The sequence below is a fragment of the Cornus florida genome, unplaced genomic scaffold (assembly GCF_030987335.1).
Source record: "Cornus florida cultivar Cherokee Brave unplaced genomic scaffold, ASM3098733v1 CherokeeBrave_3.0.0_Hap2_Chr01, whole genome shotgun sequence".
NCBI lineage: Eukaryota > Viridiplantae > Streptophyta > Magnoliopsida > Cornales > Cornaceae > Cornus > Cornus florida.
The window spans coordinates 105756610-105770236 of NW_026775571.1; the positions used below are offsets into that span (position 1 = coordinate 105756610).

The 13627-nt window shown below is 36.4% G+C and overlaps 1 protein-coding gene across 1 annotated transcript; it reads right to left on the bottom strand.

The window, feature by feature from the left end:
- Positions 1 to 1628: 1628 nt before the first annotated feature.
- LOC132311920 (protein ALTERED PHOSPHATE STARVATION RESPONSE 1) lies at positions 1629 to 13322 on the bottom strand. The gene is made up of 5 exons (XM_059810077.1): positions 11296 to 13322; positions 7661 to 7845; positions 5324 to 5547; positions 4282 to 4612; positions 1629 to 2403 (listed from the first exon to the last, which is right to left on the bottom strand). The coding sequence occupies exons 1-5, from the start codon at positions 12086 to 12088 to the stop codon at positions 1945 to 1947; spliced, it is 1992 nt and encodes a 663-aa protein (XP_059666060.1). The 5' UTR covers positions 12089 to 13322; the 3' UTR covers positions 1629 to 1944.
- Positions 13323 to 13627: the final 305 nt, after the last annotated feature.

Below are 13627 nucleotides of genomic sequence, written 5' to 3' on the forward strand. Positions count from 1 at the left end.
TGAAATGAATATACCTTTGTTTTGGTCAATAAAAGTACTTTTTATTGCAGAGTAATGCTACGTGTTTTTTTTTCCTTTTCACTTTAATAAGCAAAATTCCAAGGGTTCGTTTGGTTAGACGAAAATAGATGGTGGAAAGTGAAAGTAAAAGAAAGTGAAGTGAAGGAAAAGAAAATTTAGTTTCCATGGTGCATTTGGTTAAAAATATTATGTTGTTAGTTTGGATAGAATGAAAGAGAAAAGAAAATGATTGTACTTGACAAAATTGCCCCTATAATTTTAAATACTAAAAATATAAATAAATTTGAGTAAAATTAATTCATGCATCAAATTTTGTTGTTGATAATAATATTCTGAACTTGTATGAGACACTAAGTCACCTGAATTACTTTAGTCAAATATATATATATAACATGAAAATTTTTCAAGAAAGTTGTGAGAAAATATTATGTTGTTAGTTTGGATAGAATGAAAGAGAAAAGAAAATGATCGTACTTGACAAAATTGCCCTTATAATTTTAAATACTAAAAATATAAATAAATTTGAGTAAAATTAATTCATGCATCAAATTTTGTTGTTGATAATAATATTCTGAACTTGTATGAGACACTAAGTCACCTGAATTACTTTAGTCAAATATATATATATATATATATATATGATTTAGACATTACAATTTATAAAGTAATTGTAAGGACTTTGATGAAATCGAATAAGATTAGAATTGTTCCACTATATGTTTATTTATATTAGAATAATCAATACCAATAAAATTTTACATATAACAACCAAGTTTATATATATATATATGATTTAGACATTACAATTTATATAGTAATGGTAAGGACTTTGATGAAATCGAATAAGATTAGGATTGTTCCACTGTATGTTTGTTTATATTAGAATAATTAATACTAATAGAATTTTACATATAACAACTAAGTTTACGAGGATATAACTATACAATATTTTATATTTTTCTTTTTAATAAACGTATATATTTCTTAAAACTTATAATAACTTTAGTATCCAAATTCTAAAATCTAGTTGATATGTATATATACATATTGTAAATTAATATAATGCACTCAAAAAAATACCCACCATAATATGTCATATGTATATACCTATTTGAAAAAAAAAAAAAAAAAAAATGCTAAAATAAGATCTCCCCAATTTCATGAGTTCATTTACTTTTGAAAAAAAAAAAAAAAAAAATGTCTCTCAAAAAAGGAGAAAAAGATAAAGGAAACCCAACTAATAATTAGGGGTATAATAGGAATTTAAAATGTAACTTCACAACTTTCTCGAGAAACAAAAATTTTGGCGTGTTTTATACAAGAATCGTTTTAGAGAAAATTATCTACTTTCGGAAATCCCAGTTTCCTGAAAACTTTCCGTTTCTTCCTAAACAAACGCACAAAAAGTTTAAATATTTTTGGATTCTTTTTTTCCTTTCTTGCTAGTTCTATCTAACCAAACGAACCCCAAGAGGTAGGTAGAAACAGCATGACTTATCTCTTTGGACTATAGATATTTAAGTTCTATAATTCTAAAAATGAAATGAGTCATTAACTAACTTTGGTTAATTAGTGGAGCAGAACCATTAAGAACTTGCTCACAAAAATTAAATGAGAAAAACTCGAGAAATAAACAAATTGTTAAACTGACTTGAAGATGCGAAGTACACAGAGGTTGTGTGTGTGTCAGTGTGTGTGTGAGAGAGAGTACAAAACTACTATCAGAATCCTACTTCCACCTTTCATATTGATAAACACCGTAATTTCTTTGTAGTCAGCCACAAAGCATTAAGATTAAACATAAAATTGCACCAACATTGTGTGTTAAATTCTATAGAACTTGGCACCATAGACCAATATGCCAACCTAAGCCCTGAAACAAGATTTAACTACTTCCCTGCTTCTTCCCATGAACTAACATGTTCAACACGTTGGGCTTAACGATGCATCACAACGGTCAGCTCGATCAGCTGGTCTGGCACGGAGAAGAATAGCCTCAAAGCTCTGGCTACAAGTGCTTGAAAACCCCATCAATGACTGGAAGACATTGGGGAGGCTTGTTTTTAGGTTATTTAGTGTCATAGCCCGGGTAACCTGCACCGAGTTGATATACTTGGCCTTCTCATCATCTACCTGCTTTCTCAAGACCCCAATTTTAGCACGCTTAACAGATAAAGGATGCTTTGGGCCCAAAACAGCTTGTGCATCTTCAATGGAAATGCTTCCCTCGAACTTTATCTCCATTTCAGCTACTGACTTTAACTCCCTTTGCAATTTTTTCTCAAGCTTTTCAGATTTTTTCTGCAGATTGAGTTCCTCTTGCTGCTGCAACATTATGGAGTGGATAACTGCCAAAAGGTTCTTAATGGCTTCGGAAGCTACCTGTAATTACACCAGACCGTCACATTGTTTTTCCCATGTAGCAAGTAAATCGAACTGAATCAAGATATATCACAATTAGAATGACTATAGTCCAAATCAATAGTTCTATCATTTGACTTCATTCCTGTGAGATTGGTTTAGAGAGGATGGAGTTGTAAAATATTCGACAGATGCCATTAAGATCATCCATATATATGCTTTTACAGCTTAGAGTTCTTCTAGAAGAGTAATCTCGTATGATGATATTTAGGCTCTCTATAGCCTCATACATATGTACTCGAACCAACTGACGTAATTCTCCAATTTTCACTTCCTAGAGGCCCATAAACTTTAAAAGGGTGTGGAATTCGCATGGACATTGAGCCAATCCAATGTGCTTTACATAATGCAGAAGTTGGTTAATTAACATGCAGGCATCACCATAATCACTAATACAAAATTGAATTTAGGTCTTCTCTTTGCAATTCTGACATACTCACATATACACAAACCCATGGGACTTGAATACAGCACCTCCCACTTGAGAGGGCAGGAGCCGCAGGAGACACCACTCAAGCTAACAGCTGTAGTAGAAACTAGAGCAGTTTAAAATCTGAATTATCCTTGAACTCAAACAAGCATGAAAGAAAAATAAAGAGAATTATTAAATGGTAGTCAAAAACAACAAACTAATTTCAAATCCTGTGTAACAGACTACGGACTCATTTGATTTAAGTCGAATGTCTAAATGCACTACATCAACCTAACCTTCCCCTAGCCAGCTTGTTAACCCGACACATAAACCCTTCCCTAGTTCATTCAGATGCCACACAGGCACACATGAATTCTGATATAATAGCACCTCTCTACTCAACATGCAAACTATACAATAACGTTGATTCTTTTGGTAGAGGACGTCAGGATAAGAGATGAGGAAGATGCTAGGACCTGGAATGACTATGCATAGATCACTCCTATCCTTTTTCAGCGTCGCTCCTATGAATGAAATCCACTCGTTAGAGGCTATAAAAAAGCTTTATGAGCAGGAGAACAACGAAGGAGGTCGACTATGAACGAAATATTTTGATGTTTTTGGACTTTTGTCGATTGTTTTATCATATGTAATACACTGTTGAGCTCTATTCTGTAACCACCCTAGCATAGGTCGTCTGATTTCTGATCTCGAACTCACAATTTTCATCAATTAATAAATTCAGTAACAAGGAAATACTATAAAAATGTATCTAGATACAGATACGAAGTTAGGCATAAAGGGGCAACAGTAATCTTTTTTTCAAAATGAAAGAAAACCATTCTTGCATTTGAGCTACTTTATAATCATATTTAAATTCTAATTAAGCTAAGAAATATATGTCTACCCATCATATCGTGTTACAAGGTAAACACATATTGCATAACCATTCCCATTTTTATTTCTACATACCACAATCAACGCTCTAAGTCACATTCATCTCGAATCCTACAGCTAGAAATATGACAAGTGCAGGACCACTATAAGATGGGACTGATGATTACAATAAATGACAGTGAGTTGAGATTCCTGGATCTTTCAATTTGAAAACTTCCTCCATTTCCAGAATATTTCCAATGACTATTATGAGGTGAGGAGTCCAAAAACAACTATCATAACTTTTTCCAGTGAAGATTTTTTTTGTTTCTTTTATTTGTAAACCCTCTATGACCACCCCATGTGTCAATCCATGCATGCATGAGCCAGCTCCAAATGTTTATTTCAAATTTTATGATCAGAAAAGAATCAAGAGTGAACTACATGTATGGGTATGGCATACATTGGTCATATTAAAATCGGCCATTATGATTTTATGTGATTAATGAATTTTGATGAGAAAGAGCATCAAAATTTGATAGCGAAAGTACCTTATCAGGTAACCTGTCAAGGGCAAGCTGCCATTCTTCACAAAGGGTACACAATGCAGATGAACTAACACTTAGTTGACAGTCATCCATAAGGCAGGCAGTGAGTTGGATCCACCTATAAACGGTTCTTACATACTCCTGTTGAGATTTAATGAGTTTGCAGAAGATGATGTACCAGAAATTGACCTCAGTTTTCAGCTGAGCGGCAGCATGGCGATGGTAGTCAGTAGTTGGGTCCATGCTTTGTTGATCACTTATATGATTCAGTTGCTGAGAAATATGATTCTGAACTTGATGACACTGGTACATTGTCCTCCACACATGCATAAGCCTGGAGAAGTATTCATCATATAAGTAAGAAAAGTATTGAGAAGTAAACTAAAACATTATATTTTTCCTTTTTTTCCCATCCAGGAGCAAGATTTGGCATTTACATCTTCACCCCCACCCACCAAATAAATAAATAAAGAGAAAGAAAGAAAAAAAACAAAACAAGAAGGAATCCACTCAAAAAAGTTTCATCTTTCAGTAAAGGAAAAAAGAATCTGGGCATTCCAGATCACAAAATCTTGAGTGCATCTATTAATACTCTCGCTTTCCTATATGCTCACCAAACAACAATCTACAATTGCAACTTGGTTGAAAGTAGCTGACCAACTTTACAGTTAGCCCAACAGTCCTTCATGCCCAAATATTGCAAAGGACAATGAAAATCGGGAAAATAGAATTAACAAATGCAGTAATGTTGTTAGATGCACTACCACCACTATCACACTTACCGAAACAGATGGATAAAAAAATTCACAATGATTGTGCTAATCAATGCATGATGTGAAAAACAGTAAAAACAACCCACAAGTCAGGGGATGTCATTTCCTTTGTTTTGGAGATCTAGAGAAACTATTTACTGAAAAAGAGTATCAATTTTGTTGTGCCTAAACAATAATTTGGGGGGAGTTATCAAGAATAATCCACTATATCTACTCCATATGCACTAAACTATGATTTATTCAAAATAATATTTCAATGTCCAAAACTTTACCCAGAAATTAATGCAACCAGCTGAGGATGCAGCTCATCATCTATGAGCTTCAAAATTGATGAACAGGTCCTACTAATTGATTGCTGCAGATGAATAATATCTGATTGCAAAGTCTCAACACTTAATCGAGTTTTCTCAGTCTTGGTCCAATCATGATTTTCATCTTCTTCTTTTTGTAGTAGTAAAGATTTCCTTTCATGCTCGAATTTGGTAACCTCTTCCTCCTTCAATACAGGATACAATAAAAGTGAGGACAAATTCAGAAAAGGAGAAGGGGAAACAAAAAGAAAAAAGATCACCACGTTAGTAATTTATCTCCCACACTTAGATGATGCTGGAACATTGCCACTAGGCCCAATTATTTCTTAACCATCTCAGGAAGGAACATATATTTGGGGCACAAGGCCTAAAAGTTATGCCAAAATTAAGGATATCGAGATCTTCAGAACATTTGATCCTATTCACATTTGAGCTCAAAGTCACTACAAAGTGGGGGTCCCATCAATATGGAAGCAACACACATCAAGGAACCTCAATTTGCAAGGACTCTGGACATTATCAAAAGGCTTGGCTAGACCGATAATCAAACCTGTGTTTCTGTTGTTTGCATGAGAAGCAGTGATACAGGCAAAGATAGGTCCTAAAACTACATAAAATCATAAAATGTCTGAAAGATCAAAGTGGAGCTATAAGATCTTAAAATTTAGGGTAAATTACATTCATGTCCCTGGAGGTTTGGGCAAATATCACGGTGATAGACCGATCAAGCTTTATTATTCTGACATCCCCTAAATCCAGTCTCCGGACACCGGAAAGTGGCTTTTAATATGAAAAGTCAATTATGCCCTTTAAATTCTAATAATATATTATATGCAAATATATATTTGAATTAAAAGTGTATTATGCCCTTGATGATAGTTGTCTCAGGCTGCCAGTTGTAAAATCAAGTGCAACTCTGATGATAGTTGGGTGCATGTGATTTTACAACTGGCAGCCTCACACAACTATCATCATGTGTATAATAAACTTTTAATTTGAATATCTATATATGCATATAATATATTATTATAATTTAAAAGGCATGATTGAATTTTCATATTAAAAGTCATTTCTGGTGGCCGGAGACCAGATTTAGGGGAGGTCAGAGTAATAAAGCTTGATCGATCTATCCCCGTGATATTTGCCCAAACCTCAAGGGAGGTGAGTGTAATATACCCTATTATCTGACAATAAGTTCAAAGGTGAAGGAAAAAAAAAAATATATGAATTATGTTAAGTTTCACATTGCAGCGACAAACAATATTATATTCATTATATCTATTTTGATAAAAGGATCAACACAAATAGCAAAGAACTAAAAGAAGTATAAAAGGGAGGGAGGGAGAGAGAGAGAGACAAACATACAAACAAGCAGGAGATGTCCTCAAGAAAGAAAAAGACAAAGTATCTAGGAATGGTATCACCTACAAAAATTCTTATCAAGAGAGTAACACTGATAAAACATTCTTCAGTTATGGCACCCTTTTGACTAAGTACTTTAGTTGGGCTACCAAGATTTCCCACATTGTTACAACTTCTCGACATTCCTTTATACCCTTCCACAAACCCACCCCATAAGAACTTCTCACCTTTCTCGATTTCTAAAACCCTTCTCAGTGCTCTCACTACCAAAAATCTCCTCCAGTACTCTCCTTTGGAACAATTAGCCTTTAAAGCATACCTCCAAAGCCACATCCCAACAACGCTTGTTAAATTGCCTAGACTCCCTAATGCTGAATGTACTGCCATTGAGAGGCAAATAAAGTCTTTCGAATCCTTTAAATGATATTTAAATTCCTCCAGCCAAACTTCTCATGGAAATACTCTTTAGAGCTTTTTCGCCATTGAGGCCAAAATGGTGAAAATAGACATGAAGTTAGTTGAAAGACTAGAATTTCCGGAATTGAATTGGTGCTTTTGACTAAAGGGGCTTCAACCCCTTACAATCAAAAACAAAATGAGCAGTTTCACCGATATAGCCTCAAAGGAAAATACAGTGGAAACACCAGGATGGATAGGAAAAGGCAACAGAACTTTTCGTCTTTGAGGTGGTCATCTTTCTCAAAAATGTCATTGCCACATGATTCCACGGGACAATTCTTATTAAAATTTCTATTGACAAATCAACTTTCTTGCATATTTAGTTTTCTGTGACTATGAATCGAGATATATTTATTTAATTTTTCTATAGAATTGAAGGTGATGTTGTTTAAGTTGTTGACTGATCCCACTCAACAAAATCCTAACTCTGTCCCTGCACTAAGTAGCTTACTTATACCATTCAGATACCATAATTACCTTCAACTGCTTGTAGAGCTTCTGCTCCTCAGCGTATAGTTTTGCAAGTGTGATGCAATGAGCTCCAGGTGTGCAGGGTTCAATGTGACCATATAACTCTAAGGCATCTCTTGTTAACTGATACGATTTAGAAGACCAACTCCATGCCAATGCACTAAAGACCTTCGAAGAATTGTACCTCTTCCCTGTAAATGATACAATTTCTATAAGCTCCAATACGAAACAAAACAATATGTGATCCTGCATCGATACACATCTAAATAAATATATACATACATATATATATATATATATATATATATATATATATATATAGTGTGTGTGTGAGAGAGAGAGAGAGAGAGTGTGTGAGAGAGTGTTTATAGCATAGATCATCTACACTATACCAGAAAAGACTTAACGAGCTGCTCATGAACCATATATCACAGAAGGTCAACCTAAACAGCAATGTGTGATTCTTAGATCTCAATATCAAAAGCAATCGCATAAAATTGTCACAACCATCTTGCGAATCACATTTCCCCTTTGGTCGATCAGCCTTTCTTCAGCTTGAGTAAGAATCAGATGGCAAATTCTGGGCACGGACGATAAAAAAGGATGGGTGCATCCAAACTCCAGGCAAGTCTCTCTCAATCGACAATCAGCCATTGAGAAGGCAAAGGAGCAATGAAACCCTTGGTCATATGGAAATTTCAATTTTGTAGTTGGATTGAACTGAATTTGAGTTGAGTTGTATTTATGTATTAAATAAGAGTGCAAACCGAAAATAAAGGCATGCTACAGTCCAAGTGATCATCAACACACGCTAGCTGTATTCTTTGCCAAATTGGGGTCCACGATTGGAGAAAAACCAGGGCAGCAATTCAAACACCAATCACCTCAGGTGGCTTTACCTGACCATGGTAGAATGCATTCGATCATGCGAACGTAGAATAAGATTCCTTACATGTGGCCACCTTGTGGGCGGATGTGCCGTGGGCGGGTGCAAGAGGCACTAGCAGGCTACCACACTGGGCAAGCTACAGTGACACAATCTCACATCGTCTGGGTGTGAAAAAGGGAAGTACTATATATGTAGGATTTGTACACTTCAATTGGTATGAGGCCTTTTGGGATAAAACTCAAGAGTAAAATCGTGCGGGTTTGGGCCCAAAGCGGACAATATCATACCATGTGGTGGAGTGGGTCATTACAAATAGTATTAGAACCTAAACAAAGTGTTGCCAAAGGGGACGTTGGGGCCCTGGGGGGGTGATTGTGGCGACCTTGTGGGCGGGTGTGCCGTGGGCGGGTGCAAGAGGCACTGGCAAGCTACCACACTGGACGGGGTCAAAAGGGGAAGTGCTATATATGTAGGATTTGTACACTCCAATTAATATGAGGCCTTTGGGGATAAAATTCAAGAGCAAAATCGTGCGGGTTCGAGCCCAAAGCAGACAATATCATACCATGTAGTGGAGTGGGTCGTTACATTACATAATGTGTTTTATGTCCCCGTAGTTAACAAACTTATTAATTAGCAATCTTAAAAATAAATTAGGTTTATATATGAATAACGTAGCTGTTATATAACCTTATTCAATTAACGAAGCAACTAATTCTCCTACCCAAAATGGTTGAATTGATTATTTTTTACAAATAGAGCCCAACTCAACAAATAATCCCAGCAGCCTAGGGTCACTTACTACATGAATGCTTATTCGCCATTCATCTCCATATATGGCCATACCCTCCATTAAATTCTTGGCAATTATGTTTCCACCTCATCAATCCACATTCTAGCTAGCCTCCTCATGTCCTTTGGTTCCTTCAACTTAAAACAAATTACTGCTTTGTCAAAGCTGAGCCAACTTAGACTTTTATGAACTCAGTGCCATCTCTAACCCCTCGCAAATGCATTCTTTCTTATTCCATCTTTTACGAAAAATAAAAAATATTATTATCAAGAAAAGTAAAAACTGTGGCAGCAACTAAAAGAATACTTGCCATGAGAAACTTGGAAAATAATGTAAGGGGTAGATAAGAATCATGATTTTGTTGGGATGGATTATTATTGTAGTGTTATAGATGAAGGCTTGAAGCTCACAAAGATGAGATCACCAAAGCTTCAAAGCATACTGAAACCACCAAGACCAACCGAACACTCCTGTAAAGTTTAAAGTTAACTTATTGTGAAACATTTGCTTTAAATCAAACTGGTAATGAAATCCCGTGGACACAAATTTGAAGCTCTGACGGCCCCAACATCTCAAGGTAAATCCCACATTTATCAAAATTTGCTATACATATCGGAACATTCCTTCACAATAACAAACTAAACTTCCATATTATTTCAGAGACACTTCGGTAAGAATAGAGAGAGGGAAAGAGGAAGACAGACAGAGAGCAATGCTACAGTAAGGGAAAAACAAATAAAAACATTAGAATACAAAATAATCCTTGGTATGCTATTTCCCAAAAACAGTTGTGTATGCTGAAATTAAACCAAGTGGAGCCAAGTATTCAGCTACTCAAGCTCGGCTTGGCGATTATTGGAGGTCAAACAAGCTGAAAATTTTGATATTTGAACTTGGCTCAGTCAAGTGTGAGGAAGCTCAAGCTCATCTCATTTGACTTCTTTAGCCAAGCTTGAGCTTAATCATGAGTTTGAGATCAAGATTAATAGAAAAAGTAAGTTGCACGCCCTGCAACCCATATTAAAGGAACCCCATTCACAAGCCCTGACAAGCCAATTCACAAGTACGAGGCTAACTAAGACAAGACAGAGATTGGAAGCCCTGCGTGCCATGTTAAAGGAGCCTCGCTCACGAGCTCCAGCAAGCCTATTCACGGGCTATAACAAGCCTATTAATGGGCATGTTTACAAGGCTAACAAGACAAACTAAAGTTCGTGTGGACACGGCTTATTTGATAAACAAACCTGATAATGCTGTTCAATGTTGGCTCATTTCTTAGTAAACAAACACAAGCCAGGCTCGAGTGTTTATGAATAGATCGATTCTTTTGCAAACCTACAATTAACAAAGGAAAATGACTGTTTTAATTGTAGCTCAGAAGCTATGACTTATCCAGCATGGGTCATAGAGTTACCAAGACGAGGGATTGGGTATCAAACGTCTCAGGTGCTGGTCTTCTTCGGTTTATACGAAGCACATGGTTTGGGGGTGATTGCTTACATCTGCATAGATTAATCTCGATCTAGCCAAGTGATTGCTTTTATCCGTAGAGATTAATATCAACTCTAAATGGATTAGAGGCAGGCATAACCAGGGGGGAAAATTCTGGGCAAAACTTCCTATATGGTACAAGGACAAATACAGGAATGAACAGCGACCATCGCGGCCTTATGACACAATAGTTGTACAACAATGACAATTACATGGATGAACTATATGAGCATGCTCCCAGATAAAGGAAAGCACGATCATACAAAAGGGTACAAGAAAGGAACTGGGAATAAAATAACAGAAAATTATTGGTACTGATGCGAAACTCCTTAATTACAAGTTTCCACCACTAAAGCTCAAGTATGAAGATTAACTGAGCATATAAAGAACTAGATTAACAAGTGCAAGAAAAAAATAATAATAATAATAATAATAATAATAATTCTTAATAGGGAAAGTAGCATTTACTCTTATTCTCTTTGGAATTCTGAAAATGGAATGTGTCACCCAGGTTGATGTCCATAAAAACAGCTATGTCCCTTCCACCAGCTGATGCTTTCAGGAAGTAATCATCTAACTCCTTAACAATTCCAGCAAAGGTCTTTTTGCTCCTCCAGACTACCATGGCCATATCAGTAGTGTCTTTAGTGTGCCAGCTCACCATTGATGAATTATCATCAACCAACTCAACAGTCTTTCGCTTCTCTGGAATCACATTTACAACATTATTGATGACAACTTCCGCTTCTTGATTATCATCCACGAACTCAGAACTAGCCTCCACCCAATTTTCCTCCTCATCCGGCTCCACCGTTTCACTTTTCTTCTCAAAATAGGGCGAAGGAGGACAAAAAGGATCCCAAAAATCCCATGTTGAGCTTGGAATTGGAGGTGGTGGTGGTGTGCACTCATTATCCTCATCAATCTCTACTATTTCCTCTTGGGCAACTGCCACCTTTTGGTCATCATAGAACTTCCTCAAATCAGGGCTAAAAACGGGTGGTGGTGGAGGGGAAGGAGGCAAAGGTGGAGGCGGTGAGGGAGGCAATGCAAGGCCAAAAGGGGTAGTTTCTAGTTCCAGTGACTCTGATTCTGTTAACTGGCGAAGGGTTACTCCAGTATTTTTCAGTGATCTCAAATAAGCCATCTGCGCATTAGCAAATTCTCCTCTCAATCCAACCAATTGTTTCATTAACCTCTTCCTCTCCTTGCAATTCTGCATCCTCTCTTCTACATCTATTTTCGATAAAATACAACCCATTTCTTCAGTATGGAGATCGGTAAACAAAGAGTTTCACCTGCGTTAGTTAACTTTGTATTTCCAATAGAGGAAATAAACCCAAATGCAGGTTCAAGTTCATGTATTGCTGTATCATATAGATCGAAGGAAATAAACCGCAATGCAGGTTAAATTTCATGTATTGCTGTATCATATAGATCGAACTGGTAAAAATAGCTAATCCTCGTGAAATTCAAATGCAAACAATTTTTTTGGATTTTTGTTCAGCTCAAATGATCTTCATACCCAAAGAACACAACCAGAAGATACTCCACACCCTAAATCCACCGGTTATTACAGTCACTTCCTCTCCTACTCCAGCTAATTCCAACAAAACCAACAAGTTTCAGTTTCAAGTCTGCAGAAAACTCATAAACCCAACAAATTTGTAACAAATATTACCATGTGAATGGGATTTCAACCCCGGCCTTTTCCCAACTTCATTCAGCCAAACGGGTCTCTATAACCGAAAAAAAAAAATCAAATACCTAATTCACAAATCCATTAAGCTGTTCCAAAAAAATTGCATGGGTGCGCTTCTTTTTCCGATTTTTCAAATTTCACTAACCCAAATTAGCCTTCACATCAAAAATCAACAAAACAAAACCCTTAGCCACTCCACACTCCAAATCTACTGTTCTTACACTACATGCTTTGTCATATTTGGTGAGCCAAAAACTCAACCAAAGACAAGAACAACACTAAGCAATAGTACCCACTTTCAAAATCTCCATATTATACGACCAAAAAAACCTTTAAAAAATAATTAATAAAAAAACCCAAATGGGTCTGCTAAAAACTCAAACTGTTCCCTTTGAAGTCACCAAAAAAACAAATGGTGCTGACATAAAAACTGTCACAGACAGATTAAAGAAATTAACTGCAAATGCTCCTGAGCTAATAATGTATATTTGTTCTGCACCAAAAAGAAAGAACTCACTGGGGTTTGGGAAGATCAAAACATACGAAGCACAGAATGGGGAATCTTGAAGAAAAGGTTCGAAGAACAGTATCACTCAAGTCCGCTCTCTGTTCTCGACCTCGTGCCATACAAAAGGAGAACACCAACAGATACAGACAGAGAAAATGTAGAGAGAGAAAGTGAGCAGAGAGAGAGGAGAGGAGGGAGGGCGTGAGCTCGAAACCCAAGAGCATGAGAAGAATCCAAAGCTCACTGAAAGGGAAGGCGCATTATAGCAGGAACCAACATTTTTTAGTAATAAATAAATCAGGTTTGTTCGGTTCATGAGTCATCAGTGGTCGCGCACAGTACTCGGTAGTAAAAGCAGCGGACTATGATCTGTAATATGCGCACGTTAGTGGGCATGGGAACACATGTTAGAAACCGCAGAAGTGTCGTTCGTTACCAATCACAATCACCCCAGTAAATTGGTAAATAAATTACAAGAGTCCAAATAAGTTGCCCCACCCATTAACTATGTACCAGTAAATTGCAAGTGTTGGATTTTTCTTTTTTCTTTTTTCTTTTTTTAAAGCATCGAATAAGTGTGTTATATTTTT